At 40.3% G+C, this 19,069-nt stretch overlaps 1 protein-coding gene across 6 annotated transcripts in view; it reads left to right on the top strand.

Annotated features, from left to right (window-relative positions):
* akap13a (A-kinase anchoring protein 13a) overlaps positions 1-19,069 on the top strand; it is a 125,198-nt gene that overhangs the window by 53,261 nt on the left and 52,868 nt on the right. For all 6 annotated transcript variants that reach the window (XM_087845798.1, XM_087845740.1, XM_087845632.1 and 3 more), the window contains exon 10: positions 10,339-10,393. In XM_087845798.1, coding sequence (XP_087701924.1) covers positions 10,339-10,393 — 55 coding nt within the window. The remainder of the gene's footprint in view (positions 1-10,338; positions 10,394-19,069) is intronic.

The raw sequence follows: 19,069 nt of genomic DNA, 5'->3' as shown, positions 1-19,069 counted from the left end.
ACAACTAGCTGCGTGAAATGAGATGCGTAAGGTTAACAAAGTAATTAAAATCAAAAAGAGTGTGACAGTATTTTGACGAGATTCAAGCTGTTTAGACTGCAGATAATTTAGTCCTGGATGATTCCGTTTGTGTGACAGCTTTCCCGTTTCATATTTTAGACTTAGCCAATCTGCACGGCGACACTCTGACCCATAAAGTTTCTGCTTTTCTCTCCTCCAAACTGCACGTCAAAGCAGACGAAAACTGTTTTCATCAACAGCTGTGAGTCTGTTTGAAGTGTAAAAAAGTGTAAAATATTCAAGATAAGAACACGAGATAAATTTAGATTAGATTTAGAGTTTTTTTTTTTGTCTTTTTCCAGATGTGTAAGAGAGAGTGAAAGCTATAATCTCCTCTCGTTGAGGATTTTTAATCCAACAGCTTTGTTATTTAGACAAAACCCATAAGTATCATTTAATGTGACATCACAGTGAGGCTAGATCAATACGATGGACCCATTAACTTCTGCTTGTGTCCTTGCTTTCAGTGTGTGCTCCGTTTAATTCCTCCACTCATCCGATTCAAAATAGATTATAGGGAGAATATGGAGGAGTTGTTGCATAATTTTTTGTGTACTGGAAACCTTTCCTGGTAAAGTGCAGTTTCAAGGCGAAATATGTCTTTGATTAATCACTGCACATGACAAATGACCCTCTGGTGAATGAGACAGCAATGGTCTGTAGAGACATTTTCACAATGAAATAAGAGATTCTAAGGGTATCCTGTAGTCGGTGGTTAAGGTGACGGAATAGCTTTGCTCCTTTATTACGTTTTAAAATGAACTCTTACATGGATGTACACAGTTTTCTGTCTTTACAGTGAGGGAAAATGGTCAGCCAAGGCTGAGAAGCTGTTCAGGGAATCCCTGTGTGTTTATACACCACTCTGCATTTAATTATTATTTGTTATTAATCTCTGGCTCTATTTCCCAGGGTGTTTTTGTCCTGTCTTCATCCACTCACCCCCAACCAGTTGTGGCAGATGGCCACCCCTCCCTGTGCTGGTTCTGCTGGAGGTTTCTTCCTGTTAAAAGGAAGTTTCTTCTTCCCACTGTTGCCAGAGTGCTTGCTCATAGCGGGTCATACGATTGTTGGGGTTTTCTTTGTATTATTGTAGGGTCTTTACCTCACAATACAAAGCGCCTTGAGGCAACCGTTGTTGTAATTTGGTGCCATATACCGGTAAATTGAATTGAACTATTGGTTGCAGCAGAATCATATATGAACTCAAACAGAACTTCAGAAACAAACATCATGCTTTCTGTTTAAAAAAATAAAATGCCATTCAGCAGCCTCCTCGAGCTATGAGGCACCTGGTGCTCTGTGAAAGTTTCAGTTAGGGCCGAGCTTCATTTGTTTGTGGATACTGAGATTCACGCCTTTGTGCTACTGGACAACTATAGCCAAGTAGGTCAAAGCTGGATTCTCATGTAAGCAACAACCCACAGACAGCAGGGACTTCAACACATTTGCATACCATCCAAATATCGTTCAGAGGGTTCTGAACCTCAGGCTTCCTTCCCAGCAGCATAGATTTGATTACAGAGGCAGCGGGGGATTAAACTTCGTTACTTTGATTTGTGATTTATCTGTTATGCTTAATTTTATTTTTCTTAATAGCAATTTGTGATGAAATGTGCAAATACAAAAGATCAGAAGCAGGTTCAGGACAATGTTTAGATGAGTTTTTGTAAGCTTTTGTCCAGCTGCTTTTATAATTGCAATATACAGTTTTTTCTTTTCATTTTACACTTTTTAGGTCTGTTAGTCGTGCCACATATGAAATATGCCCATGTGTACGCGCATGCACACACACACAAACTAGTTCAGACCTCTATAGTTACTGTTTTTTTCTATTTGCACTTTTCTATTTGGTGGTTTGGCCTTGTTCTAGGACCTCCATGTCCTCCCACGCGCAGTATTATAGAACAGAGCAGGCGTCGTCGAAATCTTGACGTGACACTGAGTAAATCAGAAACAGGATGAAAGAGGAGCTGTGCCAGAGCTGGGTTACAACGCGGCTTGTGGATGCAAAGCAACTATAGGCAGTGTTCATCAGCTTTAATATCACATCCTGTCTGCACTTTGCCAGTTGGATATTTAGAAGAATCTCAGCTGATTTTTTTATACTGGCACTGAGATCAGCTGATCTGCCAGAATTGCTAGTGAGCTTGATTTCATGGCATTCTAAATTATTCTTTGTGTGTACTCATTTTTGATCTTATCAAGAAACTCAAACATATTGCCTTTGAGCTCGTTTGGGGAGTTAAAAGAGAGAACAGCTTGAGCAGGAGCTTAATGTGCTGCGAGAAATGATAAATAAGGGTTTGGGCGTTTAGTCTCTTTATGTCCACAAAATGGCTTTTCTGCTCTGAGCGCTCAAAGCGTTTCATACAACTTGCCTCATTCAGCCATTCACACAAGCACTTTCTTCTATACTTTTCCAGAGTAAGTGCTTTCTATCTAACATTCACACACATTCATACTCTGGTGCAACTTGGGGTTAATATTTGGCATGGAGACTGGAGCAGAACCATCGACCTTCCGATTTGTGGGTGACCTGTTATCTCCTGAGCTACAGCTACCCCACCATAGCCCTCCACGGTGTTCTGTTCCTATACATAGATTTTTGTTTGTGATTGTGCATACATATGCCATGCTGGCATCTATCATATAACATATCCATATTGGATTAATCCTGATATTTAACAGTTTTAACGTTTTACAAACTGTATGTCAGAGATGGAATTGACAAAAAAAGCTTAAAAAGGTGTAGTTACACCCAGAAGGTGCTCACCAGCAGGGGGTGTTAAAACTCAGCAGCGTTAATTGATGTTGTTGAATAACGTTAACTGAAGGAATAATGCTCCACTGTCATCTGTCATACAGTAACAATGCAATGCTCTGGATGGCTGATTCATACAAAAAGAGAGAGGCATTCACAGCCTCGCAGGGAGAGAGAGAGAGAGAGAGAGAGCAAAGGCATGAGTCAAACACAGTCAAGAGAGAAGTTGAGACGACAGAGGAAAAGAAAAGTATGGGAGGGAGGTGGGGAGAAGTGGAGGAGGGAGGAGTAGAGCTGGAGTCTGGTGGAAAGCTGCTTCTGTGGCCAGATGTGAAAAGCTTAGCAGACTGCTTCAGTTCTCCTCAACAGTGTTTCTCTTGGATTTTTTCACCTTCTGTTCAATAAAGCAGCCCTGGATATTTAAGGGAAAATGTACGAACGACACAAGCGGAGGTATAGTCTCTGTGCCAAAGGGGAGAGAGCTGTAGACGTGGTTTTGATTAAGGTAGGCTACCTATCTGCGCTTTCAAACAAAGTCGTTTGGTGTGGTGATCCCACTACTGCCACAGTATTAACGCTCATTTGAGCTGAAGCTTTGAAAGCATAGTTAAGTGCTCCAGACAGATAAAATGTAATGGCTAAAGCAATAAAAGCAAGGTAAGGCGTCTAAAGCAGAACTTAATTCATAAACGTAAACCATAAAACAGAGGCTAAAGATAATAAATGACATTATTACTTGAAACTAAGACTGTGAACCGGATACTTTTGGAGTGATTTAGCAGCCTAAGTCTTCAGACAGTTTGAAGGCCTCATCAGCGTTCCCCCTTAAAGCTATTCAGAAAAGATATTTATTTAGAAAAAGGTAATCATAAGCATCGCAAAGTGCTTCAGCGTGTGTCGGCAAACCTGTATTCCTCTGCCAGGGATGTTGTGACGGCTTTCGTTGTGTTGCTCCCTGGGAGATGATTGCATGGTTGTTGATAGTGGCCCTCCAGACACAGAGTGCTGATTATTTTGGGTGGAGTGTGGTTTCTGGATGTTCGCTGCATGTGTATGCTGCATGCGACACAGAGACAGATGCCTGCGCTCTATCGTCTCCGTGGAATAAACTGTGTATGAAACTTAATGAGGCTCAGACAGTTTAAGGTCTTTCTGGGGTTTTTTTGGTCAGCTCAATGGGTACTTGTCTGGCAAACTAAAGCAGAAGATAAAGTTGCTCAAAATGTCTCGCTATACCCTAATTTCCCTCTCGCTCAGAGGTGCCCTTACTGTGTTGTAAAGGTTCTGTGTTAAACCAAATGTAGCGGGGGTTCGATGGAATCTTTCTAAATGAGATGTTTATAGCTCCCAAAACTTGTGCTATTTAAAGCCCAAAAGGCACTTTCCCTTCTCTGCATATATAGAACCTTTTACAACATTTTTCCACTGTGGAGTTTCTCCTTGTTGCAGCTCAGAGACCTGTGCACTGTCGATCAAAGCAATAGGAACTTATGTAACTGAAATCTTAATCACAATAGATCCCTGTTTAGTAAAGACAAAGAAAAACGTGCTTCTTCTACGTTTTCGCTCGGACAGAGTGAGATATTACCAAAACCTCATATCCCAATATAACTTATTTCATATTGTTTCATATGTGAGTATTTTTGTTTTTTTATTTAGAACATCTGGGAAAATGTTTGACTAAGAATGTAACCATAACATTTTAATGTATAAAATATAGAACAGTTTTCAATATGTGTTCAGTAAACGCTCTAAAAATCGTGGTGTTGTCCGTAGTGATGCACATAGATGACCCTCACGCAGCCACCGCTACTCAAGAGCTTTCCTGAGGCCTCTGGCTTCCAATTCTGCTCTATGGTTATCAGGACAATAGGCATCTATTGCAGAGTGAAGTGCTCAGATGAAGTGCACCATTAACATCATACAGGAATGAGTTTTTTGGCTCCTCCACACATCTCTTGTAGCGTATGCTGCGTTTTTGATTTCATCCTCTACTCTGTCCTGACACTCGTAATATAAACAACGCAGCTTGACTTGTGTAAAGCATTTTCTGCTGGGCATTGTGTGCCTGGATTTGGGTTTTTTGACCAACATAGTAAATTCAGACCATATCTTTAAAAGTTTCCACTGTTATCTCCCTCCATCTTTGTAAGTATTTAGCGTGCCTCACATCAAAGCTTATTTTAGCGTTTGACATTCTGGTTTATTTTGAGCACCTAACGGCTCTTTTTTTGCTTCTTGTTTGTTAGCTCTCTCGACACTCTTTCATGTGATTCTAGGTGGCGGGAGATATTTGTTGTGTTGCAGTCAGCATCCATTATGTTTTGTCATATTACACAGCCCTAGATGTCATTGGTTAGCGGTCACAAGTGGAGGAAACTCCATCAAGGGACATTAAAGTGACTGGTTTGATTTGTAAGCAGGGTACGTACCAGCGATTTTTCAGGATAGAACAAAATCAGGCTTTTCCTGTCAGATCTCAAATAGTAATGAGAAAATGATGTTCACTAACTTATCGATCTAGAGATAATTTCTAGATACAGACTCGGGAAAGAATTTCACAGGCTGTAAAAACTAATCTATGCAGCTATTTAGAGTAGATGGTAATATATTTACTCAAAAAGCATGGTAAAGTCTGTCGTCAGCATTGCAAACATTGTAAAAATAAGTGAAATTACAATGTATCTGGTTTTGCTGCTTCTTTCCCTTTAAACTGTAATACCCTCACTTTGTCTGGTTCTTTATTTTAAATAGGTTTCTGTTTCAGACAGTTTTAGTCTTAATTATTATGTGATAAAGGCAAATACTGTAAAGTCATTTAGAACTGTTTGTAATTGTAAAATTGAACCATAATAGGTGTCAACAGACTGTGATGAGCCTCGTTTTATTTAAGGCGCACTTAGCCAATGACTCAGCTAGACTGCTTCCTATTGGTTGATGACTATAAACTATAATCTAAACTAATAATCAGTTACTGATGGCTGGACTATTAATTATCGTGCATAAAATAAACTAGTAACTACGCAGCAGTGGGCGTTTGATATGGGGTGTTTACTGTCACAGTGTCTGCTGGTCGTGACATCCAGACTCAGGGCAGAGCAGAGGAAAATCAGTGAAGAGACTTGCTCTGGTATATGTAACACCTCTCTTTAGTCTGTTGTCACTTTCTAAACTTGTTCCAAATGTCAGCTCCTCTTTACCCCGGGGGTATGAAATAGCAAGGGTGTGTGCAAGTGAGTTAGAGAGAGAGAGAGAGGTAGAGATATGATGGTGTGGGAAAAAGGCTGCTCTGGGCTAACGGTTTCCTCTGGCCTCAGATGGAAACAGGCATTCGGCCAAATGACTTCATTCCAACCAGTGTTTCACATCCCAGCATCTTTGCTGGCCTGGAATCACAAAACACATCATCACTCCACTTACCATCTACAGTAACTGTGAATAACCCTTTATACTAACATAGTACTACAGTAAATATACCCATCAGCCATAAACGATAAAACCACTGACGGATAAAGTGAATCTTATTGCGATGTTCTGCTGGGAAATCTTGAGTGCTGGCCTTCAGGTGTCAGGTTATACTTCTACCTAAACATTACTGCAGAACAAGCACACCCCAGTATGGCCCCAATGTGCCATAAATATCCAGATCTTAAGCGAGCATCTGCAGGACCCAAACATTCAGGCACCAGATGCCACATACTCCTAAACCATCTGGGTCCAGAGATGGGTAAGAGCTGCCTTGTGGCACAAGGGGAACCTCCAGAATAACAGGCTGGATGTTTAATGTTTAATGTTTAGGCTAATAGGTGTATATTCTGTTGTACTACACTCTTGGTTTGGCAAACCCAGATATTTCTTTATTTGGGCTCTTTCAGAGCATTTGTGATGTGATTTAAAGATACGAAAAGTAGCTGTTCTATTTGTGGCACCTTCTTGACCCTTTTTATTGCAATCTTTTTATAGCGTTAATCACAAGATCATTCTATGAATGCAACAATTCATAAAAGTCCTTCCAAGGTGAACCCCAGAGGAGATTCATCCACGGGTTTGCTGTTACCAGGCCTCAGGGATGAGACCATGTATACATGCTGGACTGGATACAGTCATTCATTCCACCATGGCATCTTTCAGTGCTGCAGAGCCTCACTGGCCGCCTGCCTGTTTAGAAACAAGGCAGCCGTCCAAGTCCTGCGTGCCCCGGCGTATAGACAAACCATCCCGCCTTTTTATTTTTAAACCAGATGTGTTTTTACTGGGTACAGTTTAGATTCCCCCGGCAATACAAATATGCTCTGTGTTGTTCAGAATCGAGGCTGCCAGCTTTCAGACGGGGGACCAGTTCCTAAACGGCTAGCTGTTTAGCAGACCTGCTAACTGCTGAGTTGATAAATGTGTGATTTCTTCAACTAAAATGAGTGGCTGCTTTACTGGCTGAATCATTGTGCGTCTTGGTTTATATCGAGCATACTAACCACATCGCCTGTCACATTTATCCATGGTGCGTCTGTGAGGAAAAATAAACACATTTTTAATGTGCGTGTGCCTCTGACTTTTTCCCTCCTTTTTTATTTCTCATCATTTTTATGGCCCTTAAATTGTTTCTTGGTAGTATGTTGTTGCCTTTGAGTCGATGTTTTTCTCAGTGAAACAATCATAAAAATGACTTGTCCTTAAGCAAATCAATGACTTTTGTGCAAGCATTGTAGCTGCTCTGCAGTAGGCATGATGGAACTGAATTAGAACATATGAACTGAGAAGAGAAAGTAGTTGATGCTGTGACTGAAATCGAAAAGGCTTTTGTTTTGTCCAGACTGAGCTGTGCGCACTCACCTTTCATACCTTAGCCTGCAACACAGCCAAAAATTAAAGGAAATACCGCAGTAATGTTTGAGTAATATTCGTGTATTAAAAGGAGGAATTTGCACACGCTGTATCACTACTTCTTAGGTAAAGTATCCACTTCATACTTCATCATACTTCAGGGTTCAGTTCATTTTATAATTAGGGCCAAAACACACTGTGGAGTAGAGTATTAAAACACACAGAGCTGCTTCTCTCGCCTCGTTGAATTCTTTGTTCTGAAGTTGTCCTGCTGGTCCTGTCCTCTGCTAAGGGTCGAGTCTTGTTGTCCTTTTTTTTTTCCTTTTTAATTTTTTGCAATCTCTGGCAGTCATTTTACCTCTAACCAGAACCTGTGTATGCATTTATGTGTCCACGTTTGTCTGTGTTTGTGTGCGCGTGCTGGCGCCCTCCGTGACCAGCTAGTCTTTCCTCGTCAGCGTGTTTGTTCTCTGTCAGCGGGCTCTGTTTGATATCTGAACACAGCTGTGAGACACGAAGAAGAAGTCTGTGTGTTCTACGCATGCATCTGTGAATGTGGGGGATTTTGTTGTGTGCATGCGAGACTCGATGAGGGGTGGGGAAAGGAAGCATAAGTGAGTGTTTGTCATGTGGGTGCATGCATGCATGATGTAGGTGCCTGTACATGGGGCCACTTGGTATGCAATTAGTTGTCAGTGTCTTTGTCGGAATGCAAATGGGAAGATCATACGTGCCACTCCCAGGCCTGGAAAACAGAGTGCAGTGTTTCTCTGCTTCTCAGTGGGCTCCTCAATAGATAGCACAGGGTTCGTTTTATAAAAGCTGAGATCAGCTCCCTCACCGTCAAGCATTCTGGGGGTGGGTTGACCTTGTTAGTTGGCTTGGACTCACTTATCATTCTGTGTTATATGGGTTTTTTTTGTTTTTGTTTTTTGTTTCAGTCTCTCTTCTCTTTTTTCCCCCTGAGCATTATATTAAGTCTTGTTTAGCTATGACTTCTTTTCCTCTTTTTGTTTTTAATAGTCTGTTTTGTTACTTTGTTGCTTATGACTCTAACATTTGCGATGAAACGAAATGCCTGGCTTCTCCAGTGCCTTTGGGCAGCATACTGAACAGCAGCGTGTGTGTACTTGACAGTTATGGGACGAGGAATTGGGAGGAGGCGTGATCGAGGTGAGTGCCTGGGGCCAGGCCTCAGCACATCCTTAAGTGTCTGAAGTAACTACTTGGACCACCACCAACAAGGAGGGGCCATCAGGGTTCAGTAACACTTGGATTGGGTGGCTGTCAAGGGCTCAGGCCCTCGCAGTCTGAACCTCAGTCGAAAAATCTTCTGCTTCCTTGGATGCTGGTCTGGAAGCTCTGGGATACTGTAACGGGCGTTTTTCAGCCTCTGCTTGTAATTGCAAGCAGATACTACTTCTACTTCTTACCTTTGGGGAAAAAAAGTGAGACAAGCTGTTTTAGTCTGCTGCCTTTGTCTTTATTTCATGCGAAGTTAACTAGCTGCTAGCTAAACACAGACTTGATCTTATCGAACAGTTGTTCGATAAGATCAAGTCTGTTGTTCCCCTTTTTTGTTTTTTCTACTCTGATCACTGGCCTGTCCATTTGAAGGTATTCAGTTTTTGCCATTACAGAACCACTTTTACTTGTATGATAAAAGCTACAGCATCCATACAGTCACAGTGAATTAAGCTTGTGGGGGACAGCTGTCTTTGATTCCAACAATTCCTTCATCAGATGAACATTTGAGGTCTTTAAACTAGCGACCTGTTTATACTGCTCCTTCAGGTTTCTTTGCATGAATCTTAAAGTTTACAGGGTCATGCTAAAGCGTGTTGATCCGAGCTTGCTGGGGCTGGGAGTTAAATGTTAAAGTGAGGAGGAAGTTAAAGAAAAGAGGAAACAAATTATTGAAGGAGGTCGTACAAGCATCTTATAGACGATATGTGTAAATGACAGTAGCTTCAGTTTACTTCAGAAAGCACTTGACCCTTTAAAAGAAACTGCATTTTCAATCAGCATGAGGTTTGTAATTATCTGAAGCGTCTGGGTTTGGTAATCTGGCTTTGAACCACACATTGAAAGTCAAAGTTCATCATCTTTAGCTAGATATAATTGATGGAGTTCATTAAAACACAATGAGCTTCTCTCTGACTCTTAGTTTCACATTCAGTGCTGTCAGTCAAATCTGCACAGCTTCGTCCGAACTGTCGAATCTTTTGTGTTGCCTGCAAAGATGGGAGGGAGGGAGTCTGAGGCTTTTGTAGCTAAAACCAGCTCATACACACACACACACACAAATGCACGCACACATATACACAGCTGTTGTAGAGACCACAGAGGAAGCGGAGCCACAGCGCTGTGTGTTCACAGCCAGCCACAGAGCTCTGACAGGCACTGCGTGTGTGTGTGAGTTGGTGTCAGTGTGACTGTGAGCGCTGAAGGCTGAAAAAGTTGGATCTTTTCAGACAGTTCCTCGGGGGGGATGGAGATAGAGCCCGAGTGTAGTCACTAAATCCCGTGAATACTCTTAAGACCGCTGTTATAAAGGGTGTCTTATCGGTGCCTCCCATCCTGTGTTCGGAGGAACACTTCCTAACAGACATGCTGGTCTGCATCATTATTTCTTTGTGGGTGATGATCACATGTTGCTGAGAGTGATTCAGTGTCTTCCTGTTTCTCTGTAGATCCACCGAGACAGAGAGACGTCGTTCCATCAGCCTTGCAATACTCAGCACTCAGGTAAGAGTTACTGGCAGCTCCTGCTGCTCTAAATTTTCATGTTAAAATTGACAGAATGGGTATTTTTAATTTCGTAATGGTTATTTCTGTTATGACTTTTTCTTTGGTTCCTTTTACAGCAGTCTGCCTGACACGGGTACTTTGCTGTTAGCAAGAAATGTTTTGCTCTTGGGTCGTGTGTGGATTAGTGTTAGCACTGATTACGCCTGTATCCTGTTTGAAGTGATACTATGTTTCTCTTTGGCCTGGTTAAAGTAGCACTGACATCAAGTAAGATCGTTACATTGTTTAAGGCTTGAGAGCAGCAGTTTGTTTGTGAACTTGTGAAAGTAGCTTTTTCTTTCTCCTAGTTTGATCTACTCAGATGACCTAAAACACCAACTTTGACACAGATAAGATTATGTTGCCTGATATCGGTATTGTTAGAGCCCGATCTCGCTCTATTGTTTCTAGTCTGACATTAAAAAAAAGTTTCCACTTACAAGCCAAATGGTTGAGTGGTTAACCTGTCACCCAGGACACGTGCCCAGGCTGCCTTTGCGCTCTAATATTCTTGAAACCACACTTTTAAGTGTCTAAGTCTGCTGACACTTGGAGATGTTATGCGGCTACTTTAAAAGGTTTTTAAGTAACATCGTGCAAATGAGACTTTGAGTAAGTAGAAACATGGGCTGTTGACTTGGTGTGTTTTGCCAGCATGCGCACACACAGATGATGAAAAGTTAGATACAGAACAGATGGGGACCAGTGACCCTGATTGCTGTGAAAAGGGCCAGAACATGCACACTCTAATAAGATTTTCATCTCTGTATCAACAAGGGCTCATACTGATTTAGACGACTGCTGTTAGGAAAGAAACACTGAAAACCCAAATGAGAAGGAAGTGTCGTTATATAGTTCGTGTTGTCTGTGGGACTGTTGACCAATATAGGCTAGACTCACTGTGTATTATATTTGAATGTTAAATATAATTGTGCTTACAAATAAGGTTATGCTGTGCTTTATATTTCAGTAAAGTCCACAACAATATTTGGTGATATCCCAGTTGATCGTGTATGAAATTTCTGGAATTGACCCCATAAATCATTTAATGTTAGCGTAGGAACACTAGTTTTAAAGGCTTTGATAATTTCCTTCTAGAAGGAAGTCTCGCCACCAACTTGGTAACATGTCAGGGCAGTTATTTTGGCAGTTAACAGACAATGAGAGCCAAAGCTTTAATTTCAGTCGTCAGCTTTATTAAGTACATTTTTACAGAACTGCTCGTATGGTCCCACCTCAGATATGTTAGAAATGCTTACAAAGTTTAGTTTCTCCAGAAGGTTTAACAACCTTATTGTCCCTCCGTGTTGCACTTTTATTTCAAATGTACAAAGTTATATGACCCAGCAGCATCAGCAGTAAGATCATTTAGTATTTTCACTTGTGGTTAAAAATGTCTTGACATTGCATAGTTTTTAAAATTTATTTGTGCCCACTTTTTATCACGTCGTTTATGCCTGGACCACAGTAGCAGTTTCCTCGAGCCACTAGGGAAGTGTAGCTGGGAAAAATATCAGCTCACTTGTCAGTGCAGCAAGTGGTTGATTGTTGCCATGGGGATATAGTTCACTCAGTATGGGCAATGACTGTAGCAGAAATATTAATGTGAAACATTTTAGATGTTGACACAGATATGTCTGAGTTTGGGCAACAGCCAAAGCAAGATAAGAAAAAGGGATTCTTTGACCTTCATAAGATGAGTCTGTCTGTAGGGAGACCGGTCTCAATAAAAAAAAAGACCAACAGATCGATGAGCTGGATCAGGCGGAGAACAAACTGCCTTTTATCTGCAGTAGAAAACAGATGAAACATCAGTGTGTGTGACAGGGGGAGAGAGGAAAAGAGGCTGAAATGGATGAGACATACTGAGGAAACAAAAGAAAAGGCAAACATGGAAATAGAAGGGAGAAGAACCATGGGTGTCAAGTGGAAGTAAAAATGGAAGGGTGGGTAACGGTGGGATTTCCTCTGTTGCAGCTGGGATCAGTTGACATCACTTCCTTTTCTTCCTCATTAAGCCAGATGCTTTCTGCCCTCCCTTTCTTTCTCTCTGATAGTTATTTATTTAGTTAACTTGGCAACAGAGGGATGTAATCCATGTTTCAACCACTGCAAAAGTAGTTTTTTAAGTTGCTGCTTGAAATGATTTACTTAAATTCACTTACCAATTTAATTTAATGCTTTTGTAATATACATATAATGACCACTTTATTAATTACAGCCTACTCTCATGATGCCTGTGATATCCAGTCATAGGTAATATGTTGTTTGAATAGTATACTTTATCATTCAGGTCAACGTTGGTGTTGTAGTGGACTGTGTCAGACTATTTTTTTTCCATGAAAGATGGTTTATATATGCAGTCCTCTGACTCAGTGCCATCGTCTGGTAGGGCTGCTCGATTATGGCAAAAATGATAATCACGATTATTTTCACTGAAATTGAGATCTCAATTATTTGACGATATTTATTTAACAATAACAATGTATTGAATAATGACTTTAAAGATTGTCAAAAAAAATAATATAAAATAGTGTGCAAATACTGATAACAGCGCAAATGTTTGCAATATAAAAGATAAATGAAAAATGTAAACATCTATGTTTAGTGAACTTTGCAGTGTTGCTCTGTGGTGCAGCTACGACATCGTAGCAAAGTTTACACACTATGTCTACTTGATCCACGTCTGACTCCGCGAACCCATAATGTTTCCACACCACTGAAGTTTTTTTTTTTTACCTCTCTTTTCAACCAACGGCAGTCACTCTCCTCTCCAAATAACTTCTGCTTAGCTTTCCGAGCTTCCCTCGGGTCCTCTTAATCAGCGGTCCCCAACCCCCGGGCCTCGGACCGGTATCGGTCCGTGAGTCGTTTGGTACCGGGCCGCGAGAGTTGAGGTTCAGGTGTGAAATGTATAGTTTTCAGGGTTTTTATCAGTTTTCAGCGTTATTTTGTTATCCTTTACTCGGTTTTCCTTGGTCTTTTCACGTGTGTTATGAATAAATTTGATTTTTTTCGGTACCGGTACTAGTTTTATTTTGTTGTATTTATCCGCGACACCTTAAAGTGTCCATGAAAATATTGTCGGGCATAAACCAGTCCGTGGCGCAAAAAAGGTTGGGGACCGCTGCTCTTAATTGTTGTGACACGTGTTCGAAATGCAGAGAGGTGCGCTCGATTTTTCACACGGAGCAGCGCGAGAGTAAAGCACGAGGGAGGGGCTAATAATCGGCTCAGTCATTTTTAATGATCGTTGAAAGCCCAGATCGTAATCGTGATTAAAATTCGATTAATTGAGCAGCCCTATCGTCTGGTCAAGTCCCATTGCATTCAGTACTTTGGTTTAAACGTAGTGAAATCTTTAAAACTGGAGGATGAGTTTAGCATGGTAGCATGCTATTCTCACATGATCATATTGGTAGGTGTAATACGTAGCACTATCATTGTGAGATGGGAGATGTTGGCATCAACACGGCCTTGTAGAGCCAACAGAACAACTCGCTGTAGATTATTATTCTTATTGTGCAGGAACATTAATGGTGACTGGATGCTCCTTTCAGATAGAGGTAGAAGTAGCTCACAGTATTTGTTTGGCTATAGAAGAAAAGTTCTCCATGATCTTTTGGTTTTTGGTGTCAAAGGTCAATGTGATTTTACTGACTGCAAAAACCTTCCAGGTGAAAGTCGATACTCACACCTTCTTCAAAGTCAATATGCACAGTCTTATGCGACTGGACTGCAAAAATAAGAGTCAATCCAAAGTTTGGATACACTTGTACTAGTTCATTATTTTCATTCCATATGATAAGTAATCATAGTAATCAAATAACATCACTTGACTTCTTCTGTAACCCAGCTGAGCTTTTGTTGAACCAGGAAATTTGGTACTTTGGGGTTTTGTTTTTTTTTTTACTAAATATGCTCGACAGCTCAGTTAGAGGAAGACTAAGCTATGAATACACCTTTACAGTCAATTAAAATGATTAGAAATGGCACTGTAAAATTTCTCATTTATAAATATCATATGGTAAATGGTAAATGGCCTGTATTTATATAGCGCTTTACTAGTCCCTAAGGACCCCAAAGCACTTTACATATCCAGTCATCCACCCATTCACACACACATTCACACAATCATATAAATCTCATTGTTGTTCTGTTGCAAATTTAATTTGTTCAGAAAATTTTTTTAAGTAATTATTACCTTTATAAGGAATTTGTTGCAAAGGCTTTATGTTCACTCTGTGCTTTTGTGCATGTTATTTTATTTATTTATTTACTTACTTACTTTTTAATGTGTCTCAGATAATGAGAAACGCCCACGCTCTGCGGTGTGTTCCAACCTTTTGGAAACTGAAACATTGGTTCTTAGTGAGAACCAGACCTTGTCAGATCTGATCTCTGTGTTGTCTGGAGACACCGTTGTCATCTTTACTTTTAAAGACCTGGGGAAAAAAATAAAAAGGCATGCTAAACTTGCTAAGGAGTAATCTTGGTGCTAGACATTATGTTTGTGTGAAGTAATGCAAATTTTCTGTTGGTTGAAAAGGCCCTTGTGATACTGTTTTGCTGTGGATGATCAGGCAGCATTTAGCCATATTCTGTACGTGACGTGTTGCATGACAGCTGCAATATACAACACTTTCTCTCTGTAGAAAAGACAGAATAAAGGACACTTAAAGGCAAACAAGCTACATAAGTAGCAGTCAGTGTTCAGTGTGTGAATGGGTGGATGACTGAATGTAGTGTAAAGTGCTTTGGGGTTCTTAGGAACTAAGTAAAGTGCTATACAAATACAGGCCATTTACCATAATTTTAATAATTACAAGTTTATGCAAAACCTCAGTGACTGCAGACATTTCATTTGACTTGATCAGACATTAAAAGAAAAAAAAAAGAACAGCTGAGACTTCTTCTCGTAGCTGCAGAACATGTGCATTGTTGTGCTCTAGGGTGAATTATCCCATCATGCATCTGGTACATGTTGTGGTGCATGTCTGCTGTGGTTTGCTAACATATGTTAAGTCATTGTTCTGCTTTAGAGCATGGTAGGTCATGCAATACTTTTAGGTAAAGCCTTGTTCTGTTTATCGGAACTCATTTCCCATATTTACAGGAATCATGCTGGATGTTTCTGCATGTGCCGTTTGGAAGGTTTGAATTGCCGTTTTGTTTAATATACTCTGTAAACTGTGTGCAGACAGATTTTTATCTCTGTGAAAAATAGGAGGCTATGTGGTAACATCCTCTACTCAGAAGTATGAGGACTTTGTCCTTTGCACTCGCTGAATTTAGAAAACGGATGTTTAATTTTGTGAACGTGTTGAAATGCAGATGGTGAAGTGATACCTGATTATGAACTGAACCAGTCTGCAGACAAAGGTCACTCAAAGAAAAAGAAACAGCAAGATGATGGTGTATTTCGCAGGTAGTCTGATGCACTTTGATCAACTTTTTAGAAAGGTTAACTGGAATCTTCTACACCTCATATGTGTAATAAATCAGCCCAGTTAGACAGAGAACCTTGTACACATTTAACATGAAAAAACACAGGACAAGGAAGTATAGGTCGAAGAAAATATAAATAAGATTTTATATGAAAGTTCTGATAAAATCTACACTTAGCTGAGATAAGTGTTTTTCCTAACAGGGAAAACTTGCAGAGAAGAATGTTTCTAACCCAACAGACTATTTTTTATTAATTTTTTTTGTTACTATGCCGATTATTTCTGACTCGAAATTAGATTAGATTGTATCTACTTTTATATTTTTTTAGCCGCACGTTACACTTATTTTTAACCCTCTGAATTTCCCGAAGAAACCCACCCGAGGGATTAATAAAGTTTCATCTAATCTAATCACTTCGAGGTGTTTTTACCTGCAGTTAAACTCAAATTATTCGAATTGCAGTAATCAAAAAGTAGTATACACTGCAGTATAAAGCTGCATTTCTTTAAATGTAAGGATTGTTTGAAAGGACTAAAGGGGCTCTTTATACCTTCTGCAAGAAACAAGGAAAGCTAGAACAGTTTGACAGTTCTTTTCTGTAGACCAGTAGGTGGCAATACAGAAGAGTCCTTGACCAATCAGAAGTATTCATCGCTTCAAGCCCCATCCCCAAAGTTTTCATGCTTTGACAAAATACTGCCTACCAAGTAGGGACTTGGGGGTAAAATAATTTCCCCAGCGTTTAATTTAGACTCAGGTGTCCGCAGTGGAAATGCAGTTGAAATTCCTTCAAGAGTTTCTACTCTCAGGGGAAAGCTCCTGTGGTTAAAAAGTGACGTGTATCTCTGCAGTCAAGGCCAAGTTTTCTGTTTGTGTCTGCTGGTTTATGAATTTAGATTCATTTTTTAAAAAGCTAATAAAATGCTGAATCTGTATCAGATGTGTCCCCCCTGTTGCTCGCTAGGCAGACTGTTTACCTTCAGGAAACAAAATCCTCCTTTACTACAAGTTGACTTTAAATAGAAACCAAAAATCTTGTCCCCTGCATTTGTATATGCAGATCAATTTATAGAGATTGCATGAAAGGTGCAAAAAAGGGGATATGATATAATATATATAAAGTATATATATCTGACCTTCTTCACACTTGGCCAGCAGCCTCAACCACCCGTCGACTCATGAGCAACTTTTACACCTGTTCTCTGAGCCTTTTCTATGCGTGCTGTGGTAGTGGTGTTGGGGTCTGCTTGACACAGAGGGAGGAGGACAGCTGTCAAAACTCACAGTCCCCTGCTAGTTGTGACAGACAGCTGTGAGGGGGTGGAGTCTGAGGAAAAACTCCCTGAGTCCACTTGTGTCACCAGCACTTGCAACTCCAACATTCTCACGCACGTTCATTTTTGGATCGTCTGCTAATAGCGGAAATATGACGTAAAAAGGGGCAAAATGTTCTTGCATCGAGCCACCAACGCACTGTGGTCAAGACTAAGCTCTGTTGCAGCAGTTGAGGTCAAAGGTCAGTGTGGATTTGGTATCTTAACTGAAAAGAGCTGGTGATGTCATGATATGGCAGCCTTCCCCTTTAATGTTGTCTACATGTTGTCTACATGTTGTAGTATGAGCGAGCAGGATGTGTTTTGCCCAGTTGTCATGTAGGAACACTTTGGTAATAACTAAACTTGTGACCCTGTTTCTTCTCAAAGCAGAAACCAGAAATAATCCTGCGCCTGTCATGTTGTGGTGTCTGCTGCAGGACTCATAAAGCAGTGTTGATGCCAATATGGAAACTTTAATTTCCCAAATACGATTTAAACTGCTGACTCCTTTGATTGCAAAGTTTCGATTGAGACTTCATGAACTCTTTCAAGTGCTCTAATGAGGAATGATGATGTTCTATAGTAGTGATACTCAAATCTGTGCTGTATTATGCAGTTGAGATCCATCTTTAGTTCAGCCTCTCAGCGCAGGAATGTGCTAATTAGCGAAAACAACATGTCAGTGTCTGGAAAAACATATGGACTTTTGCTGCTCAATAAGTACTTGAAGCAGCTTATTTATCTGATATTTTCATGTTTTTGGATTGTTTGTGTCAGGCTCAGACTATTTTAGATAGAAGTGACAGAACCATTGTGTAAGAATTTACAATTAAGGAAGTCAGGATAGCACCTACCTTTGTCCATTGTGACACACTATTCAGTGGTATCACTCGACCCAAAGTGGTGATGTCCCATTGGGGTTGTAATCAGGCTGATTGAAACATTATGAAACCATAACGTTTGTCGATGCTGTGATCTGACTACCCTCCTTTCATTAAGAGCTGACTGTGTCGACCTGCTCTCTCACCGATGTTTGTTAAAGGAGCTCATGGTTATTCTACAGAAAGATTGTATACCCCCACCCCCTCAAGTCTAACAACTACTATGATGTAAAGAGACTCCCCACCCCTAAGAGCAGCTGACGGGAGCTGAATTTTATAGGGTTATGTTTCTGCCAGCTTCAGGATTCCTCGAGCCATCCTTTGCTGGTGTTGGTTCATTAATCTACTTTTATTTTTAGTCTTGATTTTGGCTGTGAATAATTATGAAAAACAAGATAATCTGCTTCTGCTTTTGGGTTGTGCTGAATACAGGGTGTGCTTTATTTTAAATATGCCCTTTTCTGTGGCATGTTTAGTTCAGTTTACATTTATTTATAGATTTGTATTTCTCCACTTGAATTATATATATATATATATATATATATATATATATATATATATATATATCATGTATGAGGCATCTACTTGTACCCACTCAGCGACACAGAATCCAGGCTCTTGAAGCATGAGCACATACATACGTATACAAAATCTAGCTTCCTCTTGCTCACATGAGTGTAGGGGATGCAAGTCTTCCCGGGGGATTAAGAATAACTTCCGGTTTTTGAGCAGAAATAGAAATTTAAAAAAAAAAAAATCCTAACAAAACTGAGCAAATGATCTCATCCAGTTTTTCTTGGCTGCTGGCTAAAGTCAGCCCATTGGTAGATGTCTGTGCCCGAGTACAGGCTTCCTCTTTTAGTTTGGCCTGGAATATTATCTGTGCATGTCCTTACATGTCCAAAAAGCTGTAGCCCCAGAACCTTGTTGCATAACAGTTGTTGTATTCTGTGCTGACTTTAGATTTGGCTGTTTGTAATTCAGTGAGA

The sequence above is a fragment of the Neolamprologus brichardi genome, chromosome 1 (assembly GCF_056152115.1).
Source record: "Neolamprologus brichardi isolate AB-2024 chromosome 1, ASM5615211v1, whole genome shotgun sequence".
Lineage (NCBI taxonomy): Eukaryota > Metazoa > Chordata > Actinopteri > Cichliformes > Cichlidae > Neolamprologus > Neolamprologus brichardi.
The sequence above is the reverse complement of the archived record's forward strand: the minus strand, read 5'-3'. Positions and strand labels throughout refer to the sequence as shown.